The sequence below is a fragment of the Elephas maximus genome, chromosome 7 (assembly GCF_024166365.1).
Source record: "Elephas maximus indicus isolate mEleMax1 chromosome 7, mEleMax1 primary haplotype, whole genome shotgun sequence".
In the NCBI taxonomy this organism is placed as follows: domain Eukaryota; kingdom Metazoa; phylum Chordata; class Mammalia; order Proboscidea; family Elephantidae; genus Elephas; species Elephas maximus.
The window spans coordinates 106,543,933-106,567,891 of record NC_064825.1 but is presented as its reverse complement, the minus strand read 5'-3'; the positions used below and the strand labels follow the sequence as shown (position 1 = coordinate 106,567,891).

Below are 23,959 nucleotides of genomic sequence, written 5' to 3'. Positions count from 1 at the left end.
TTTTTTTTTTAGCTATTTAATGCCTCTTCACTTAACAGCAGATTTTTCAGGACCAAATTAAGACTTTAAAAGGAGACATTTGTACTTATATATTTACATTAGTTTGAGTGATTTGCATGGGTTATTAAGGAATCTCTTCACTGCCTTCTTCACATCCTTGTTCCTTAGGCTGTAAATGAGAGGATTCGGCATTGGTATCACTAGGGTGTAAAAGACTGAGGCCATTTTATCAGTACCTAATGAGTGGTTGGTCCTGGTTGCAAATACATGAAAAGAAGAGTCCCATAGAACACAGTGACCACTATCATGTGAGAAGCACAGGTGGAAAAAGCTTTTTGTCTCCCCTTTGAGGACTGTATTCTCAAAACAGCAAGGATAATGTTAAAGTAGGATATTAGAACAATGATCATAGAGAAAAACAAATTGATCCCTGAAAAGGTAAATGCTGCTATTTCTGGACTGTAAGTGTCAGAACAGGACAAGGCTAGCAAAGGGACATTATCACAGTAAAAATGGTTGATTACATTGGAAGAACAATATGATACAGAGAACACACAGGAAGAGACAGTCAGTGCTATGGTCAGACTGTAGAGGCATATGAAAGATATTAAGAGAAGGCAGATTTGCCAAGATACCACCACCATGTAAAGAAGGGGGTTGCATATGGGCCATTGTGACCAGCATAAAAATCTCTGCCACAATGAAAACTACAAATCCACCAAGTTGAGCTGCACAACAGTAGTAAGAGATAGTTTTCTTCTTAAACAAGATGTTGACCAGCATTTTGGGGGCAATGACAGTAGAACTGTTGAGATTGATAATAGCCAAGTATTGGAGGGAAAAGTACTTCGGGGTTTGAAGTTGAGAGTCGAGACTGGTGAGGGTGATGATGCACAGGTTCCCTACCACAGTCAGCCCATAGATCACCAGGAAGACAAAGAAATGGAGGACCTGGAGCCCAGGACGGTCTGAGAGACCCATGAGAATGAACTCAGTCACCCATGTGAGATTTCCTGGAGCCATGTATTGTGTTGATTTTGTCTTTAAATGGGAAAAATGGAAAGACATTAACGGATGGCAAAAAAAATTTTGCTCTTAGGTTATTCCTTGTCAAAGTTTTATTTACAGTCATTTTACTTCCATTCAAAAACAGTTAAGAGTTCCAGATCTTACTTTTCTCCCTGTTTTTTCACAAATTTCAGAAATACAAAGTCACCAGAGAACAACTGAGGACTGAGGTTGTTTCTTTGAATTGTTGGCCCAAACTATTTATTTATTCACTGTTAAACCTAGTTTCAATATTAGATTTTACATATATTTACATATATATTTAATTTCAAAAAGTTATCACTGTATTATCAATTGGTATCGTATTCACTGCTTTAGATTGTGAATAAGAATCAAGTTTATGATTTTTTCTATCTCATATCATCATATTTCCCTGGCTTTCATTCACAATGGAAAAAGTAAGCACACATAATTACTTCCATTCTTTGTATCCCTAATTGCTAATAATAGAAATGTAAGACCGTGGCTAACGTAGGGTATCAATAACTAGAATTTCAAAAATGCTCAAGAAATTCTTCAACTTTGACATCTGCATAGAGAAAATGTGAAATTCTCAATTTATTGTTAATCTCACTGGAAGATGATAAGGTTTAGAATCTTTACATTTTTGTGCTCCAAATGCTCCATGACCCTGTCACAACTCACTACAGCTGATAGTTTTAGCAGTAACTCTACCTGGGTTAAGACTATCTGGTAAATATTTGCTTCCCTAAAAATATCAAGTTCATCATATGTAAAAAGCAATATGCTAAATCTTCTCCATTCTCTTAGATAATCATCACTGACCATTGATTTGGTTATTTTTTTCACATCTTCTTTAACAATGCTCAGTCTCATTTTTCAGTAGTCATTAAGACTGTTATTAATTTATTAAGACATTTACTTAAGTCATTAAAGACAGTTACTTCAGTCATTACACAGCCATCACTTCCACTCAGCTATCAGTGGGCAAGGATTGCCGTCACTTGGAAAAGACCAAAAACCAAACCAAACCCACTGACATCGAGGCAATTCCAACTAATAGTGACCCTAGAGGACAGAGTAGAACTGCCCCAAAGAGTTTCCAAGGAGCATCTGGTGGATTTGAACTGCTGACCTCTCGGTTAATTACTATAGCACTTAACCACTATGCCACCAGGGTTTCCACCTGGAAAAGAGACAGAAGAAACCATTTCAGTTCTGAGTTTGACTTGAATTCATAGAGTTTTTAAGATACTTAGTCCTCACATCTAGACCTAGTAATAGGGAAACATTTGGTTTAACCCACCTGTGCACAGAGATTCGAGATCCACTCCTAAGTTTACTCCACGAAGCATGCTGGAGAGTTTTACAAAGATCTGAAGTTCCTGAAGACCCTAACACTAATGTATGTATGTGTCTAGGCCCCAGTCCCTAAACATGAGGACTAGAATTCCCAGATAAAGGTCTGATTCCCCAGGGAAAGAAAGACAAATTGAAAGCTCCTTAAGCAAAGCTCCACTCAAAATTTCACCCAAAAAATGAGAATGTGGAGATAGTCTAGGGACTTGTTTAAATGAGTACATTGAATAAGAAACACGTGCTGCGTTTCTGTATCATTATTATTATTTTTTTTAATATACCCTTCAATACTCTGGCCCGTGTTCCTGGGTTATGGATGAAGAAAATCCAGCCGCTGGAAAATACAGAATTCTACCCCTATGGATAAATTAAATGTGAATATTGGGGATAACACAAAACCTCCCTTCCAATATCAAACTCTGGTATATTTGCTGTAAAAACCAGATGATATACACCAAATTTGAAATGTGAAGTTTATAAAGAGGCTAAATATCAACTTTTTATTAAAATTATTAAAGTAGAAATCATATCTGGTATCATTTGTAGTTTTTATATTCAGTTAATTTAAGTAAAAAAATGTATTTTTTCACATCAGGGTACAATCGTCTTTCAAATAATAAGTAAATATTGCAATTTAATATCATCACCAATTCTTTCTTACTTTCTTGGGGCATTTTCTAGCCTATAACCTTTATAAGAGGGAAGGATGTGTCTGATTAGTTTTCCTTTTTATTACCATCTTCTAAAATAATACCCAGGATAGAGTAGATGTCCAAAAGACACTTGCTAACCAACTCACTGACTGATGGAATGAATGAACAAACGAATGAATGAAATACCCACCCTGAAATGTGAAATTAAACATCAGGATTTTGTATCCCATGCTGTAATCAATCTGTAAAATTATTTTAACTTTGACAAAGAAACCATGACAAGTTGTGTCTCATTCTCTAAGATACTGACTTCTATCGTGCAGGATACACCTCTTCCTTCTTGATTTTGGTATTCCTAATACCTAATACCTAATACCAGTTTCCCTCCAGCCAATTTTGACTCAAGGTGGCTCCATATGTGTCAGAGTAGAACTGTGCTCCATACCGTTTTCAACGGCTATAAAGTTTCAGCAGGTCTTTTGAGGTGCCTCTGCTTGGATTCAAACCACCAGCTCAGAGTATCCTTACCCAGAGGTAACCCTTATCCACAACTTTTAATGATATTCTTGTTGTTATTAACTATATATTTATGTACCCATCAAAACATAAATCTGAAGATATCTTTAATTATTTTACATAGTACTGAGTGTCTTATTTTGCAATTTTCTGCTCACTCAAATGTATGTTTGCAGATTTATCCATGTTGATTTCTTTAGCTATATGTTGTCCACTGATTTTGCTGCACGTAAAAAAATTCATTAGAAAAAGAAAACAAGTTCTGCTCAAACAACTCCTGAATAATTTTTTTAAAATTTATTGAAACTTTACTTTTAAATTTTTATTAATTACACCACACTAAATAAATACATTTTACTATTTTTTCATTTCCAAGTATATATGTATAAGCAAGACAACATAAATACACAATATTCTACATAAAGATCATATACGTATATGTCTTCATGTGTATATATGTGTATATTACAGCCATTATGTGTATGTGTATATGTATATACATATATATGCATAAATACACATATACATATCCAGTATGAACACTTTGTTGTTGTTGTTAGGTGCCATGGAGTCATAGCGACCCTATGTACAACAGAACAAAACACTGCCCGGTCCTGCACCATCCTTACAATAGTTGTTTGCTTGAACTCATTGTTGCAGCCACTGAGCCAGTCCACCTCGTTGAGGGTCTTCCTCTTTTCCGCTGACCCTGTACTTTGCCAAGCATAATGTCCTTCTCCAGGGACTGATCCCTCCTGACAACACGTCCAAAATATGTAAGACTCAGTCTCGCCATCCTTGCTTCTAAGGAACATTCTAGTTGCACTTCTTCCAAGACAGATTTGTTAATTTTTTTGGCAGTCCATGGTATAGTCAATATTCTTCGCCAACACTACAGTTCAAAGGCATCAATTCTTCCCCAGTCTTCCTTATTCTTCGTCCAGCTTTCACATGCATATGATGCCACTGAAAATACCATGGCTTGGGTCAGGTGCACCTTGGTCTTCAAGGTGACATCTTTGCTTTTCAACACTTTAAAGAGGTCTTTTGCAGGAGATTTACCCAATGCAATGAGTCTTTTGATTTCTTGACTGCTGCTTCCATGGCTATTGATTTTGGATCCAAGTAAAATGAAATCCTTGACAACTTCAATCTTATCTCCTTTTATCATGATGTTGCTCATTGGTCCAGTTGTGAGGATTTTTACTTTACGTTGAGGTGCAATCCACACTGAAGGCTGTGATCTTTGATCTTCATTAGTAAGTGCCTTTCAGCAAGCAAGGTTGTGTCATCTGCTTAATGCAGGTTGTTAATGAGTCTTCCCCCTATCCTGATGCTCCATTCTTCTCATATAGTCTGACCGCTCTGATTATTTGCTCAGCATACAGATAGAATACGTATGGTGAAAGGCTACAGTCATGATGCATACCTTTCCTGACTTTAAACCAATCAGTATCCTCTTGTTTTGTTGAAACAACTGCCACTTGATCTATACAAAGGTTCCTCATGAGCATAATTAAGTGTTCTGGCATTTCCATTTTTTCAGTGTTATCCATAATTTGTTATGATCCACACAGTCGAATGTCTTTGGATAGCCAATAAAACACAGGTAAACATCCTTCTAGTATTCTCTGCTTTCAGTCAAGATCCATCTGACATCAGCAATGATATCCCTGGTTCCTCTTCTGAAGCCAGCCTGAGTTTCTGGCAGTTCCCTATTGATACGCTACTGCAGCTGTTTTTGAATGATCTTCAGCAAAATTTTGCTTGCGTGTGATGTTAATAACATTGTTCTATATTTTTCCCATTCCTTTCGATCACCTTTCTTGGGAATAGGCATAAATATGGATCTCTTCCAGTCAGTTGGCCAGGAAGCTGTCTTCCATATATCTTGGCATAGGCTAGTGAGCACCTTCACCTCTTCATTTGTTAAAACATCTCGATTGATATTCCATCAATTCCTGGAGCCTTATTTTTCGCCAATGCCTTCAGAGCAGCTTGGACTTCATCTTTCAGTACCACCTGAATTTAGAGTCCATTTCAGGAAAAGATTTCACGTGTTGAACACTAGTGACTGAGGACCAGGCAAGTTGTGGAATGACATCGAGGACATCATACACGGAGAAAGCAAGAGGTCATTGAAAAGAAAGAAAAGAGCAAGATGGATGTCAGGGGAGACTCTGAAACTTGCTCTTGAATGTCAAGCAGCTAAAGAAAAAGAAGGAATGATGAAGTAAAAGAACTGAAGATTTCAAAGGGCAGCTGGAGAAGACATAGTAAAGTATTATAATAACATGTGCAAAGAGCTGGAGACAGAAAAACTAAAAGGAAGAACATACTCGGTGTTTCTCAAGCTGAAAGAACTGAAGAAAAAATTCAAGCCTCAAGTTGCTATAGTAAAGGATTCTATGGGGAAAATATTAAAAGAACCAGGAAGCATCAAAAGAAGATGGAAGGAATACACAGAGTCATTATACGAAAAAGAATTAGTCGATGTTCAATCATTTCATGAGGTAGTATGAACATAATAAGAAGCAAACTCATGGCAAAAAAATTTTTATTTTTTTTTCATGGCATAGTTTTTCTGCACATGTTTTAAAATAGCATACATTAAGACATCTTTATTTCAAATGTTCAGAAAGAATAGAAAGACACTAAGAAACTAAAACAAAAATTTATTTTTTGTATATCTTTTTCATATTGAGACATAGATCTTGACTCTTGATTTTTTTAATTGTTATTGCTAAAAATATGCCTTATTGTATATTTCACACTAACACATTTTTTTATTGTTTCTTTTACATCTTTGTTCCTCAAACTGCAGGTAATGGTATTCAGCATGGCTGTCACAACAGTGCCAAATACTGACACTATCATGCCATGACCCAAAGTGTAGCTGGAACTTGGTCTCACAAATATGAAGGGGATTGTTCATGGTAAACTGACACTCCAGTTAAGTGAGAGCCAAAAATGGAAAACACTTTTCACCTCCTATCAGCAGAAGGAATCTTCAGAATGGCCAAGAAAATGAAACCATAGGGTATCAAGACAATCAGGGTGGTGAATATCTCTCTAAAAAAAAAAAAACCCTCTATAGAACCCACAAAATAGAAGAAAAGAAGGTGGTCGATGTAAGTGTCAGAGCACAACATATCAAAGAGTAGAGGGATATTACACAAAGTACATCTAATTTCGTTGATTGCACAAGACAGGTTAAAAGTTCGTACTGTGTGTTAAGTAGCAGAGCAAAATACGAGCAACCTAGAAAGCAATGATGGGTGGATCATAGAGTCTGGGTGACATGTTAACTGGTAATATAATTGGAACTATAGATGAGGTCGAAATAGATGTTTATTCCATATCATAAAAAACATTTTTTGTTTGATCAAGCACTTAGTGTTAAAACAAAATCAGTATCTTATTTTTTTATTCTCAGGCTCTTGAAGGGATTCAATATGTGCTCCACTCAAGAGTTACACACTTGCCATGCTGTCTGACCAGACAGCCCTACCTTATGGAGTTGGGAGAGAGCTCTAGCCTCTCCTGCAATACAGCCTGTGGGCTCCTGTGGCAGCTGTTTGAAGCCTTTCCTACCTTTCACACTTTTGCCCAGGTGGTGGCTTGCTTCAAAACTTCCAGGCACCCCATCTTGCCTCATCCCCTCAGTGGTTTTACTATAGCTGTTCAGGCACAAGATGCCAGGGAACCACCTTGGCACCCGGACAGGCATAACCTGGAAGTTTGGAGGTGCTAATGCTCCCATGGGGTAAACTTTGACAGTAGAAGACTGGAGTTGAGAGATAAATTGTTTTTCATATCTTACTTCATTAAAAATATATGCTTGACCAATATGCCTGGTTGGTTAACTTGTCTGATTCAGAATTTCTCACTAGAAGTGTAACAAATGATATGTGAGTGCATGTTTATCTGGGTACACTCTTTCTGCAATCTTCAAGCCAAATGTTTTGTTGTTGTTGTTCATTCTTAATCCAAGAAGTCTCAATGTATAGTTTGTATAGAACAAATTTTGTATCTAAACAATGTAAAACAGATATATATTGTGTACATTTTAGTGGGATTATTTTATTGAGCTCTTGTACTTGAGAGAGGTGCAAGATTTTACATTGTCTAATTTCACAAAATATTCCAATGTGATGTAGAACACAGTTTCACGAACCCTCAAAGATGTCCAAATCCTAATTCCCAGAAACTGTGAATATATTACATGACAAAAGGGACTTTATTGATATAATGTGTCCCAGGGTTGTCCAGGTGAGCCCAATGTAATCAAAAGAGTTCTTAGAAGACAAAATGTATGCAGGAGATCCCGAGAAGGTAATGGAAGCAGAAGTGAGAGTGATAGGATTGATAACTGGAAGGGGTCACTATCCAAGGAATATTTGCTGCCTCTACAAGGTGAAAAAGGCAGGAAACATTCTCCTCTAGGGCATCCAAGCTAACACCTTGCTTTTAGTGCAATTAGACTCATTATGGACTTCTTACTGTCAAAACTGTGAGATAATACATTTGTGTTGTTTTTAGGCATTAAATTTGAGGTAATTTGTTATAGCAATAAGAAAGTAATATAAAAACAGCATAATTATTTTTAGGAAATACATACATGTGAACCAAATTATAAGGTAGAAAACAGTGAACTTCCCATTTTTGATCTTTATTCATTTAGCAAAATGTTTAACAATCCACCAAACTGTATATGTATTTCAGTGTATTGCATTGGATAGAGTCCCTGGATGTTGTATATTTGTTAAGTACTTGACTGCTAACTGAAAATTTGGTGGTTTGAATCCACCCAGAGGTGTCTTAGAAGAAAGACTTGGCAATCTACTTCTGAAAGGTCATTGAAAACCTTCTGGGAAAGTTCGACTCTGATACACATGGGGTTGCAATGTGTAGGAATCACTCTAAGACAACAGGTTTATTTATTTATTCATTCATTTATTTTAAACAGCATTGGAAATGTTGTAATGTGAGTTTAGCCTTTTGCTCTAATTCTACACATGGAGCCATACCCAAAGAAAATAGTTTTCTAATGGGAAACACTTGTGTAATTGTAAGCTGCTGAAGCCAAACACACTCTGAATAAAGTAAAAGCAAAGAAACACATTAGCAATTAACATGAAAAGTTTACAGACTAATGGGATTAAATTATAGCTGATTTTGTCTTTTGAGGTCAGAAATGTCCATCACATATTTTATCTTGCCTGCCTTCAGCTATTCTGTTTGTTTATGACCAAAGTTAGAAATGGACTCATTTCTGTGAATCTCCGAGTTCCTGGTTGTGCCTCATGTCTGACCTTCCTGAAATTGTCATAAGCTTATTTTATGTCCAGAGACTGTCCTTACATCACATGCCACACCTACTCTCCCTCACGCCATTGCATGTTAGTAGCATTGTACATACACAGCAATAACTCACATGACTATTAACTTTTTTTTTCTTTTTTGTAGTAAGTTTTTTGATAATTGTTACCACATTTAAGAGATGACATTTTTGGTCTAATAACACTTTCACCACACTAAATAAAAATCTGAGAAGAAGTGATGTTTAATGTTGACAGTTTCATATTAAAGATGATAAAGTATACAACAGATTTTAGTATGAAAATATCATTTGGAAATAATTTAATTGTAAAACATGACTAGCTCAACATAATTTTTTTTTGCTTTGTGCACATGTCTATGAGAGAGGAGGAAAAATGCAGAATGCTTATATATTTATTTCAGTCTGCTATGGCACAAGTTGTGTTTCAAAGCACTCTTGGGCTTAGTTTTTATTTTCCCCTACATGTTTACTTTCATATGTTATAAGTTTATTTTAAGTGTAAGACAACAATGGATTCACAAATGTGATAGATGGAGAAAAAGGTGCAAAAGGTTATTAATGGAGGATATGGTATTAAAAAATGTAAAATTATAATAAAATGTTTAGTCCTTGGGCAAAGGTGAGTGTATCAAGTAGAATGATCTGACTTTCTATCATCTTTCAAGCAATGACTCTCATATACCTCCATCAGCCATTATCAGGTTTTCTCTTCCTTGTTTACAGACTACATTGTTGTTGTTAGTTGCCGGCAAGTCAATTTCAATTCATGAAGACCCCAAGTGTTACAAGGTAGAAACTCTCCAAAGTGTTTTCTCGGCTGTAATCTTAAAGGAAGAGAATCACAAGGCCTTTTCTTACCCCTGGGTGTGTCTGATTCTCCAAAATTTAGATTACTGAAAACAGTTCGTACCACCTAGGTACCTTTTGTTTGCAGCTATGCCTTCTCATTTGCAAACAAGTATGGCACCTAGGTTGAAGACCCTCAAGGAGATGGATTGACACAGTGGCTGCAACAACAGGGTCAAGCGTAACAATGATCATGAGGATGGCTCAGGACCAGGCAGTGTTTCCTTCTGTTGAACATAATGTCAATATGAGTACGAATCAACTTTATGGCACATATCAACAACAACAGATACCATATTTAGAGGGTATAAGACACAAACCTTTTAACGAGTTGTAATTTATTTATAGTATGTATTTGTTTATTTTTAAGTTGTTGTTTATTACATATGTAAGTTTGTTTTCATTGTGTAATTGAAACCTTTATCCCTCTAAAAAAAAAAAAAGACTTTCTCAAATACAGTCCACCCACACATTGAGTCCTCCCGTGTCCAGAGGGAGCACGTTCCAATCTGCTCTCCAGGAAAGGAAAGCATGTTTGTAAGTCACTCTGATTGCTTTCGTCTGTTTAGCAACAGGTCTCGGCTCAGCCCTTTCTTTGCCTGCAGAGGGCAAGATCACATTTGCTCACGAAGGAGTGAGCTTGCAGAGCAGGTTGTTACACCTCCCATACAACTCCAATCAGAAAAAAATCCTCCTTTGTCTCGCAGAAAGGAGCCCTGGCAGCACAGTGGTTAAAAGCTCAGCTGCTAACCAAAAGGTCGGCAGTTTGAATCCACCAGCTGCTCTTTGAAAAACCCTATGGAGCAGTTCTGCTCTGTCCTCTACGGTTGCTATGAGTCAGAATTGACTCAACGGCAATGGGTTTGGGGTTTTTTTTGGTGGCTCGCAGAATGGTTCCTCTATGGTGCCTGTCCTAACTCCTCCTTTGATCTCATTTCCTACATCCAGTCATATTGACTATCACCTGGTCCCCAAAACGTCAAGGCCATTGTCCCCTCAGGGCATTTGAATGTACTGTTCTGTCCCTCTAGGGGGACTGATATTTTGAATTGGGAAAAAATGCATCAGTAGTTTTCCCACCGAAATTAATAGTTTTTTTTTTTTTTTTAAACCATTTAGAATACTTCTTCACTTAAAAGCAGCTTTGTCAGGAGCAAAATAAGACTGTTAAAAGAAGACAGTTGTAGTTATACATTCACATTAGTTTGAGCGATTTGCATGGGTTATTAAGGAATCTCTTCAGTGCATCCTTCACGTCCTTGTTCCTTAGGCTGTAAATGAGGGGATTCACCACTGGTATCACTAGGGTGTAAAAGACTGAGGCCATTTTATCAGTATCTAATGAGTGGTTGGTCCTTGGTTGCAAATACATGAAAAGGAGGGTCCCATAGAACACAGTGACCGCCATCATGTGAGAAGCACAGGTGGAAAAAGCTTTTTGTCTCCCTTCTGAAGACTGTATCCTCAAAATGGCGAGAACAATGTTGAAGTAGGATATTAGAACAATGATCAAGGAGAAAAACAGATTGGTACCCGAAAATATAAACACTGCTGTTTCTGGAATGTAAGTATCAGAACAGGACAAGGCTAGCAAAGGGACGTTATCACAGTAAAAATGGTTGATTACATTGGAAGAACAGTATGACACAGAGAACACAAAGGAAGAGACAGTCAGTGCTGTGGTCAGACTGAAGAGGTATGTGAGGGATACGAGCAGAAGGCAGATCTGCCAAGACACCACCACCATGTAGAGCAGGGGATTGCAAATGGCCACATAACGGTCATAGGCCATTGCGGCCAGTATGAAAATTTCAGCCACCACGAAAACTAAGAATCCACCTAGTTGAGCTGCACAACAGTAGTATGAGATGGTTTTCTTCTTAACCAAGAAGTTGAGCAACATTTTAGGGGCAATGGTGGTAGAATTGCCAAGATTAGTGATAGCCAAGTGTCGAAGGAAAAAGTACATGGGGGTTTGAAGTCTGGAGTCGACACTGGTGAGGATGATGGTGCCCAGGTTCCCTACCACAGTCAGCCCATACATCACCAGGAAGACAAAGAAAAGGGGGACCTGGAGCTCAGGAAGGTCTGTGATTCCCATGACAATGAACTCAGTCACCCATGTGAGATTCCCTGGAGCCATTTATTGTGTTATTCTGCCTTTAAATAGGGAAAGTGGAAAGAAATTAATAAAAGGTAAAATTAATTTTGCTGTTAGAGGATTATTCTTTGTTACAGTTTCATTTAAAATCTGATTACTTTTGTTCATACTTAGGAGTTTCAGATCTTGTTTCTCCCACATTTTCAGAAGTTTCAAAAAAAAAAAACTCATCAGAAAACAATTTATTTTACTGTTGGATATAGTTCAGATATTGAATTGTATGTATGTGTGTGTGTATATATATATAGTACATACAATGAAACAAACCAAGAAAAACAAACCCATTGACCTCAAGTTGATTTCAACTCATAGGACCCTATAGGACAGAGTAGAACTGACCCATAAGGTTTCCAAGGAGTGCCTGATGAATTTGAACCGCCAAAATTTTGGTTAGCAACCTTACCTCTTAACCACTACACAACCAGGTTTTTCTATATTTACATAGAAGGATAAATATTGAATGATATATTATGAATTTCATATACATATTTATATATATGTTGTACATGGGGTTGCTATGATTCCAAACTGAATCAATGGCACCTAACAACAGAATAGAATTTTATATATATATATATGGAAACCCTGGTGGTGTAGCGGTTAAGTACTATGACTGGTAACCGAAGGGTCAGCAGTTCAAATCCACCAGGCACTCCTTGGAAACTCTATGGGGCAGTTCTATTCTTTCCTATAGGGTCGCTCTGAGTTGGCATCGACTCGACGGCACTGGATTTGCTTTGGAGATATATATATATATCATAATACAGACGCATGAATATTTTTCATTGCTATTTTTTTTTATTGGGTGAGATGTACATATTTTCTTTACCACTGGTTTTTAAGTGATGAAAAAGAACTGCCTTTACAGAGTTGGAGTTGATGAGCCAGAGGGATCTCTAATTATCTTTCAGCTTAACTGCCACAGGCCCCCTCTCCAGCCCATGCTGCTTCATCTCCTTGGATATTTTACGAATTTCAGGATCTCTGTGGGAAACACATCCAGAACTGTGGCTTTTTCCTTAACAATTTTTACCACATCTCTCTGTTTCCGCTACGCACAGATAGACCTGCATCTCAATACTGTTCCTTCTGTAGGTGCCGGAAGACTGCACCCTTCTTCTTAATCACATTTTCTTTTTTCTGCCAAATACACCAGAGCTGTCACTGGATTTGTTTTCTAGATTACTTTCTATTATTACTTTTTAGCAGGCTTCCCTTCTTTTTCCAGTTTAGCCTCCTTTTCCTTAAACTGTTTGAAGCCTGTTTTGTCATTGTTTTTATAGTTAAGTTTTATTACTTGTGGTTTTGATTTTTAAAGTTCAATCATTTTACTCTACTTCTGCAGAGAAATGAGTGGGACAGAATGCTAACTTTTATGTCGTGTTCACTATGTGCTTCTCGTTGCTGTTGTTGGTTGACATCTAGCAGATTCTGACTCACGGTGACCCCACGTGTGCAGATCAGAACTATTTCACAGGGCTATCAAGACCGTGACCTTCCTGAAGCCAGTCACCCAGCCTGTCTCCCTTGGGCGGGTTTGAGCCGCCATCACTTCTGCTGGGATCCAAGTGCTTAACCTTTTGTGCCACCCGGGGCCTCTCAGTATGTGCCTGGAACTAAGTAAAATGTTTTGAAATAATTATCTCTTATTCTGCATTGGAGCTTTAGGGGATGCATGTGAATGTTTTCATACCTGATGAGATACCTGAGGCTCAGTGAAGTGAAGTTACTCACAGGCCACACAGGATATTGACTGGATAAAGGCATTCTTTTTTTTTAATTTAGTTTGCCCTTGTTGATATTGTTTTATTCCACCAAACACTAGCTCTTTGCTTTTGCTCAAATATTCATATTTTGTGTAGTGCAAATTAACTAGCATAATGCACATATATAGGTTAGTAAGCACAAAGCTTGGCACTTAATGATTTCAGAATAGGTGTTACCTGTAGTTATTACTATTATTATTAGCTTATTATGAGTGATGTTAATAATTTTTCTCTTTTTTTTAATTTTAAGATCAGTGTCACATTCTACCTGATTGAAGACTCTTATAGTTGAAAAAGAAATAGCAGTAAAATTATAATTTTCTATATGCAAAATAAGTGCTTCTGATGGCACAGTGGTGAAGTTCTCCACCGCTGACTGAAATATTGGGCGTTCAAAGCCACCAGCTGCTCTGTGGAAGACAGATGTGGCAGCCTGCTTCCCTAAAGATTTACAACCTCGGAAACTCTATGAGGTAGTTCCACTGTCCTTTAGGGTCCCTAGGAGTCAGGATCGACTCAACCGCAATGGGTTCGTTTTTTTGGTTTTGGTATATTCAGACACTGGGCCACCTGATACTCAGCTATATCTTTCACAAAACAAAACATGCTCTTCCACATACAACTCTTCCAAGGTTTTTTTTTTTTTTTTCATTTAAAGGTATGTCAAATATGTATCTGATAAGCTGATCTGATTTTGTTGCACCAACTATCCCATATCTCTTGTCTCCTGCTATGAAACCAAAAAGAATGTCAAGTTTTATAACAAGGAAAGTTTACCCTGGAAATCCTCAGAGCAACATTCAATTTGATCAAAATATTTCCTGTCAGGTTGCTATACATAATGCTATTCAGTACATTGTTCACTCTGAAATATAGTTTATAAATACATCCTTGCTTTAACAAGAATGAGAATATCAGCAACAAGAATACCAATTACTGATTATCTACTGTGCATTAGTGCAATTAGCTTTGAGGAGGGAGAGGGTTTGTATATATCCTTATTGTTAATTCTCTTCTCTATTGAAATACAATTGATGAACAAGGAGGGTTGTTCAAAGAGTACATGTCAGAAAAATAAAGTTTCTGTAGAATAACCCCCTATTTCTCCTGTTTTTTTTTTCCCCTGCACCTTGTCTGATTTAACATTTATCCCTGAAAAGAGTTATTTTAATTTTCTACCAAATAATCTTGATTTTAAATCATTTTTGAATACATATATTTTATAGATCTACTCACATAATGAAAAAATGACAACAGCAACAACAAAAAACAGGCCCTTGAGTAGTTTCCGATTCATAGTGACCCTGAAGGACAGAGTAGAACTGTCCCATAGGGTTTCCAAGGAGTGCCTGGTGGATTCAAATTGCCAGCCTTTTGGTAAGCAGCCTGAGCTCTTAACCACTAGGCACCAGTGTTTCCACTCACTTCTTGGAAACCTGTGGGGCAGCTCCACTCTGTCCCATGTGGTCTCTACCAGTCAGAATTGACTCTACAGCAAATTTTATTTGGAGCTGTGTGGCATTAAGTATAAAAATTACTTCTTAGTATGAGATCTCTGTGGCCACCAGGACAAATAGACTAATTGTTGGCACCAGGGAATCTTTTTATCCTAAGGTTTATCACCCTGGGCAAAGCGAAAATCAAGAAGGGGAAAAATCTCTGGCTAAGTACTATTGTAGCTGTGTCTCAGAAATGTAGACTTTTAAATTTCAGGGGCACTGAAGTACTTTCCTGTCTGGTATAGACTAAAAATTAAACCAAAACCATTGCCTTTGAGTCAATTTTGAACCACAGACCAATTAGGACAGAGTAGAAATGTCCCACAGGGTCCCCAAGGCTGTGACCTTTATGGAAGGAGACTGCCACATCTTTCTCCCGCAGAGTGGTTGGTGGGTTCAAACTTTTAGCAGCCAAGAACTTAACCACTGTGTCACTTATATGATATAGAGTGCCTCCTAAAACATCCATCAGTTCTGCCAGTTCTAAAGCAGAAAGCATTTCCCTTCATACTAAGGCAACATGTACTCCTTGGAATGAGGGTTCATTATTCTATATTGTTCTGGAGCTTGGATTCTCAAACTTACAATATTTAGATAATGCCTTTACATTTTCTGCCATATTTTTATGTTCATAGTACTATCATTTTCTCATTTCTTCTTTAATTTCCTTAATTTGAACTACTTTTATATGAAAGATATATTTTAATAGGCAATATTTCATTACTATTTAAATAAAATTCCTACATGCTATTGTGTAAGATATAAAGATATGTGTAGATTTAAATATTTATATATACATACACACATATCTGTGTGTGCATACATATACATATGTATATATATATATTTAATTTCAAGAAGTCTTTGCTGTGTTATCTAATATCATATTCACTTCTTTAGATTGTGAATAAAATCAATCTCTGCTTCTTTTGCCCCATATCATTGCATCTCTATGGTTTTGTTTACAATGGAAGAAATTAGGGCACATAATTACTTCCATTCTTGTACACCAAACTAATAATATAAGAATGTGCCAAACATAGGGTATAATAAGACTAAGATTTCAAAATGCTCAAGTAAATTTTTCAACATTGACATCTGCATGGAGACAATATGAAATTCTCCAGTTATCATTAATCTCATTGGTAGAAGATGAGGTTTAATATCTTTCAATTTTTTTGTTCCAGATGCTACTGAATCGTATCACAAATCATTACAGCTGATATTTTTTAGCAGTAACTCTGCCTGGATTAAGGCTATCTGCTAAATACTTGCTTCTACAAAAATAGCAAATTATCATACATCAAAAGCAATATGCTAAATCTTCATTCTTTTAGACACTCAGAGCTGGTCATTAATTTTCACATCTTTATTTTGAACTTCTGTAAAAATGCTGAGTCTCATTTATCAGTTGGAATGTTTGACTGTTATTTATGGCATTACATGGCTGTCACTACCACTTAGCAATCAGTGGGCAAGGATTGGAGTCACTTGGAAAAGAGGACAGAGAAGGAATCATTTCAGTTCTGAGTGTGATTGGATAGAGCTTTCAAGATACTTAGTTCTCACAACTAGCCCTAGTAATAGGTAAAACATTTGGTTAAGCTCACCTGCGCAGAGAGATCTGCTGAAATCCAAGCCTAAGTTTACTCCAGGAAGCATGCTAGAGAGTTTTAAAAAGGTCCTAAATCCCTGCAGACCTTCCCACTAGTACATGTTTGTTTCTAGGCTCCAAAATCTGAACATGAGAACCAGGGTTCCTAGGTAAAAGTCTGATTCCCCTGGGAAAGAAAGACAAATAGAATGCTTCTTGGGCAAGTCTCCACTCAGAATTTCACTCAAAGATTAAAAATGTGGAGATAGCCTAGGGACTTGCTTAGATGATCACGCCAAATAACAAATACATCGAATGATTCACTCATATTTTGTCTTTTAATGTACCTTTATATGATCTGGGTAGTGCCCTGGCAATTGTATTAAGAAAATCTTACAGTTGGAAAACACAGGATTCTGGCCCAACGAAAATTTTTAATGTGAATACTTAGGATAAAGCTTAACACAAAGCCTCCCTTGTAGAATGAAGAATAAGCCCTGGTGTGTTTACTGTAAAAAACAGATGATATACACCAAATTGAAAATGTGAAGTTTCTGAAGAGACTGAATATCATCTTTTTATTATAATTATCAAATTACAGATCACACATTGTATCATTTCTAGGTTTTTTATTCAACTGATTTGAGTGGAAACGTATTTTTTCACATCAGCCTGCAAGACTTTTTCAAATAATGTATAAGTCTTGAAATTAAATATCAATAACAATCTTTTCTTATTCTGTCTATGACGTTTTCTAGCCTATAACCTTTGTAAGAGGAAGAGATATATCCAAATATCTTACCTTTTTATTACAAGCTTCTAAAATAATATAAAGGGTAGAGTACATGTCCACAAGATATTTGGTAACCAACTCACTGACTGATGGGATGAATGAATGAACACAATATCCATCCTAAAATCTGAAATCAAAGATCGGAATTTTATTTCCAGTGCTGCAATCAATGTTTATGTTATTTTAACTTTGACAAAGAAACCATGACAACTTTCATCTCATTCTCTAAAATTTCCACTGCTTTAGGGCAGGACACAACTATTCTTTTGTTTTTTTGGTAATATCTAATACAAGTCTCCGTCCAGCCAATTCTGACTAATGGTGGCCCCTATGTGTGTGAGAGTAGAAATGCCCTCCATGTGGTTTTCTATGGTTGTCGTCATTCAGAAGATCTTCAGAGGGCCATCTGGGTGAATTCAAACTACCAGCCTTTTACCATTATGCACCCAGTGTCTTCTTAACCAGAGGTAACACTAATCCACAATTTTTCATTGACATGCTTTATAAGTTAACTATATTTTCACTCATTCATCATCAAAATATATGATAATTTTGATGATGTCTTTAATTACTTTTATAATACTGTGTCTCATTCTGCAAATTTTTTCACTCAGATGAATGTTTGTAGAATTATCCAAGTTGATTCATTTAGCTATACATTGTTCACTGATATTGCTGGGTATATACAATTCATTAGAAAAAGGAAAATGTGCTGTTTAATCTGCTCCAGATATTTTAAAAATAATTAATACTAATTCTCAAATTTTCTAATGTCTGAAACTACACTGTACTAAATAATTGCTTTAGTAATTTTTCATTTCCCAAAATATAAGCAAGAGATAAATAATATAAAAGTATAAAAATTAAATATAATAGAAAATAAAGTATAAGAAGAACAGATTGTACTTTTTATAATATAAAAAATACTGATTGTATACATATATATGTGCACATGTATATATAACAGAATCATTGTATGTATGTGTATATATATGCATGTATATATACCCATACACACCTGCACGTATGTACATATATCAGCATGAACAAAGTAAGAAGGAAATTTATGGCATGGTTTTTCTGTACGTGTTAACATAGCAGAGGTTACAGGTTGACTATTATCTTTATTTCAAAATATTCAAGAAGAACGGAAAGACACTAACAAACTAAAACTGAAATTTTCAATTTTTTATATCTTTATATTGAGACACTGGCTATGACTCTTGATTTTTTAATTTAATTTTTAGTGCTAAAAATACACTTTATTCATAAACCAATTTTTCCCAAACACTTTTTTTACTGCTTCTTTTACATCTTTGTTCCTCGAACTGTAGATAATGGGATTGACCATGGGAATCACAATAGAGTAGAATATAGACACTATCGTGTCATGATCCAAAGCATAGCTGGAACTTGGTCTCATATACATGAAGAGGATTGTTCCGTGGTAAACTGACACTTCAGTTAGGTGAGAGCCACACGTGGAAAACACTTTTTGCCTTCCTTCAGCAGAATGCATCTTCAGAATGGCCAACAAATTTAAGCCATAGGAGATTAGGACAATGAGGATGGCGAATATCTCCATAGAACCCACAGCGTAGAAGAGTAGAAGCTGGTTAATGTGAGTGTCAGAACAGGAGATAGCAAGAAGTGGAGGGATATCACAAAAGATATGTCTAATTTCATTGGATGCACAGAAGGAGAGGCTAAAAGTTGCTACTGTGTGTAAAGTAGCATGTGAAATACCAGAAACATGAAGCAATGATAAGCGGCACATAGACTCTGGGTGACATGTTAACTGAATAGAGAAGTGGGTTATAGATGGCTACATAGCGATCATAAGCCATGGCTGCCAAGAGAAAGCATTCTGTGGTCCCAAAAGTTATATCCAGAAACATTTGTGTTGCACATCCAAGGAATGAAATGGCTTTATTCTTTGACATAAAATCTACTAACATATTTGGGGTAACAGATGATGAATAGCAGGCATCCAAGAATGATAACACACTCAGAAAATAGTACATGGGGTTGTGGAGCCGGGAATCCCCAATGACCAATACAACCAGTCCTAAATTTCCAATCAGAGTAAAGAGGTAGATTGCTAGAAATAGAAAAAATAAGACGATCTGCAGTTCACGATTGTCTGCGAAGCCCTTCAGTACAAATGTGGTGACTTCTGTGTCATTTTTCACGTTGACACTTCATGGAACAAACTTGAAAATATACATGAAATCACAATTTTTATTTCTATGACAGGGATGCAGAATATGTGACTAAAAGGAATGTTAACTATGTCCTCTTATTGATTTTTCAGAAATGCATGATTTCCCAGCAGCAACTCATAAGACAATGACAAGACAGTGAATGAATAGTCAGTAACACTCACTGAAGAATTAAATGGAAGATAAAGACCTTTACTCATTGGTTAATAACATGTCATTACCAAAACAATTGAGGTAATTGGTTTATTTATTAAAACCAGTCATTTATTTAAAGTAATTTCTTGCTTGCATCCAAACACTTGAGATAATATATTAATGGACAGAGCGTTAGAATTTAACACCAGAGTTCTAGTTCTTTCAGCAATTATGTAAAATTGTTTGCTATAATCTTCTAACCTGCAGAACAAGGTTATTAATTTTATCTTTCAAGATTGAGACGAACATTAAAATAGATAATTAAATTAATGAAATTTAATCTTTAAAATAATTTAAAACATGGAATATGCTGATTGGAATTGGTCTTAGGAAGTAGCACCCGCCTGTATTATAACATCTAATAAGCTACTCTCTGAGTATTCTTCAGTTCCATTACCAATTTTTGGATTTTTATGAATGGAATTTATCAAATTGTTTTTTGAGGAAAGATTCACCATGAATGAATTCAAAAATTACGTGATATCTTATGTTTCCTTCAGAGAGCTTTCTTAGGTTCATGGTATTGTATTGTCCTTTTTGGGCTATATATTAGGCCACTGGTGTTTTTGATAATCTATATGCTTTCCTACTCCCTCAAATATTTCTGGTGAAACTGTAAGAAATTACTGAAGATGTTAAAAAAAAAAAAATCATGACTTTCATACTTTTCAACTATTTTCTTCCAAGGTATTTTTGTTCAAGATTTTATACCTGTTTATGTTTTGTTGCTTGTGGATTCAGTGAAATAAGAATTAAGTAACTTTTATCTTACTATTAGAGTAGTAAGTAAAAAAAAAATTAAATTTCCTTTGAATGTAGAAATAAGATTTAAGATTATAAATAAAGAAAGAGATGGATTGTAGAAAGAATAAATTAACTATTTTCTGGTTGGCCCCATAGATAAGCAACTCAGAAGTTAAAGAGTTACCAACTCTGTTATTGAATATTTAAATTACTAGCTCATAGTGTACCACCTGTTTGAAGGATATGTATTATAATACTGTTTTAATAAAATATTTATTTTTAACATATTCTCCCTTTTTTTTTTTTTTTTCCCTACACTATATCTTAAACTACTCTAATTTGCTGATGAGGAAATTTGAGTCAGCTTTATGCGTACTTAATCTGCTACAAATATTAATCTGTAACTACTTAAATTAATGATCCAAATCAAGCTCCAGTTTTAGTGAATTGATATGGATCTCTCAGTAAAAGAAACATCTAGATTAGAGCAATTAAAGGAGAATAAATCCAAATACCTATAATATTCTGGGAAAGTAAAATCAGAATTACCTTAAAGTATTGTAAATATTTACCGAATGTATTTCCATAGGAATTTTGTAAAGAGTAAAGTTATAGGAAAAACATATTGAAATGATTTGTCAGAGAAGACAATATATTTTAGATTGAATTCTCTTTATTGGACACAATAATTTAAGACAAAACAGATTAGAAGTCCTATACCAACTACTTGAATTAACCTTATACTTTTGAGTGACTACAGAACTATAAACTGCTTTTAAATACACCATTTAATTAAAAAAAAAAAAATCTGTTTTACTGACTTAACTGGGAAATTCCTAAATATATTTCTTATTTTGAAAAATGTCATTGGTAGGGGAGAGGTGAACGTGGATATTAACTGAAGAGATATTGAGACAAAGGTGATTATGTAAATAAGATAAATACAGAGTCAATGGAAATAAAATGGAAACTGTGATGAATGAATGAAAAAAATTCATTATATTATTAAAAATATTATTAGGAGTCTAAAGAAAAAGATGATTTTGTAATACAACGTTTGACATCATTTCAACAATGTGCCTAAATTTACAATGGTACGAGATAATTAGCATAGGGTATGGAATCTGAAAACGTATGCTCATCGTTCAGTTCTGTGATTAGAAGTTGTATGCGATGTTAGATTTTCTCTTTAAAGTTTAGTCCTCTTTAAATTGGCAAAAAAGTTTAATGAAGAAGCCGTTCAGGCACAATTTGGATGTGTGTGCACATAAAACACAAACAGACACTTTCATGCAGACATAGAACCAGGCACAGTAATTAAATATGCAGAGCAATTTCTTTTAAATATTTCAATTTTTGGTCATCAGTGAAACAGAAAAATATCACTGAATTTTTTTTATCAGATTTATTTCTTCTTGAAAATCAAATTTGAGTAACAATATTTTAGTCAAAGCATTAAAAAAAATGTGTGTCCCCAGAGACAAGTACATTTAATGTACCTGTTTTGTGATTATCAATATGCACTCAAGCATTATTTCGTCAGGATCGAACTAAATGAATCATATTACGATTAAAAAGGGCTATAAAAGTGGATTTAGTCATTTTCTTCTGCCTTTTCATTTCACAGAAATAGTATAATTTTTATTAGTAAAGTTTCATTAGTATGAAATAAGTTTATTCTTTAGAGGGTAAAAGAGTTCTGTGAGTTGTGTGATCCACTGATAACAATAAAATCACATGAACATTACAGCATTGACATTTGTTCAATTCCAGTGTGGTTAATTTGGCTTTCTATAAAAAAAAATGTTAAGCACTTGAGTTAAATGTCTCTCAACACAAGCTTTTCTGCTATGTGTCAAAACAAAAGTTATACTGAGTATGACTAAGTCAATATTAGCACGTCTGGAAAGGCATCAAAGTCGTAAAAAGAAAGTGTTATGATTAGTAAATAATTTAATAGGATCAATCTTAAGAAATTAATGTAAAGTCATGTCCATAAGAATCATTTTAAGGAAAAGAAGATAACTGTAGATATATTGGGTCCAACACTGAAACACTAATAATACAAAGGAGAGAAATAATAACAGCTATCATTTGTTGGTGTCATTTGTTGAGCTTTTGCTGTATGAATGGACTTTTCTGCACATTACTTTATAATACCTTTACAGCAATCTTCAAAACAATAAGTATCAGAGCCAAGACTCAATCCCAGCTCTCCGTGATCTCAAAGTGTATTTTCTTTCCATCCTTCTATACTGCCTCCTATTACACTTACGCTTAATTCAGCAACTGCCCCTTCCGCCATGATAAATAAAACAAAACACCATTCTTGCAGTGTTTGGGTATTTTTCAAGTCATTAATACCAGAGAAATATTATGAAATGAAAAACTGAAGTGATTTCTAGATTTAACAACTAGCAAAATAAACTTTAATTATCTTCCCCTCATTTTTTATATCCAAATATAAGGCCCCATGCAGTGGAACAGTTCAAATATTCTTGTTTTCTATTACTATATTAAGTTTTCACCTTTTCTCCCATAGTTCTTACTTTGAACTAGACTATCTTCTTTCATCAGGAAAACTAAAGCATACACCCACTTTGGAGGCTCTTGCTTACCCCTACAAGCATATATTTAATGTTTCTATTTTCTCTGTTCTTTTCTAGGAAGTATGGGTTTTAAATTATTGGGTAGAAATCTGCATATGTTAGATTTTGATGGATCTATAAAAATCACCAATGCAATAGGGAAGAACTAAAGTTTTTTTTAATACTGGAGATATCACAGCATATTCTACCTTGATATTTTAAATTCTTTCCCCTAAATATTCTGCAAATGATCTGATATTTTCCCTTACCTGTAGAATAGCAGATGCAGGGTTAGGTACACTATCAATACATTTAATTTAGGTCTTTTATATCCACTTGCCCTGCTGTTAAAGAAACCCATAGGAGATGCCCAGAGGGGAATACTCCCCAATTAACTTCTGGTTCAAAACAGCAACATAATAATTTACACAATGATAAAGAAGAAAGCAGTTTTTGAATAATATACAAAATCTTGACATTTGTTGAATGAGTATAGTTCTTTGAATTCTGCTTTAAAATGATGTCATAGGGAAAATTGCAATTTAATATTAGATAATAGATTGTAAGATATTAGACAAAATCTTATAGCTCTGACACTGGGTTAGCACTTAGCTTCTCTGAGACCCAGTGTCCTCATACCAGCAGTATAA

The 23,959-nt window shown here is 35.4% G+C and overlaps 1 protein-coding gene and 2 pseudogenes across 1 annotated transcript; all 3 read right to left on the bottom strand.

Annotated features, from left to right (window-relative positions):
• Window positions 1-93: 93 nt before the first annotated feature.
• Window positions 94-7,320, bottom strand: LOC126080225 (olfactory receptor 8J2-like; annotated as a pseudogene).
• Window positions 7,321-10,942: 3,622 nt separating this feature from the next.
• Window positions 10,943-11,890, bottom strand: LOC126079354 (olfactory receptor 8J2-like). Its single transcript, XM_049890312.1, has one exon. It carries the CDS (start codon window positions 11,888-11,890, stop codon window positions 10,943-10,945), a length of 948 nt encoding a protein of 315 aa, XP_049746269.1.
• Window positions 11,891-18,809: 6,919 nt separating this feature from the next.
• On the bottom strand, window positions 18,810-20,941 carry LOC126080224 (olfactory receptor 1094-like; annotated as a pseudogene).
• Window positions 20,942-23,959: the final 3,018 nt, after the last annotated feature.

Bases quoted from the DNA above. Each gene is read 5' to 3' on its own strand.
- LOC126079354 (XM_049890312.1), bottom strand. From the start codon at position 11,890: ATGGCTCCAGGGAATCTCACATGGGTGACTGAGTTCATTGTCATGGGA.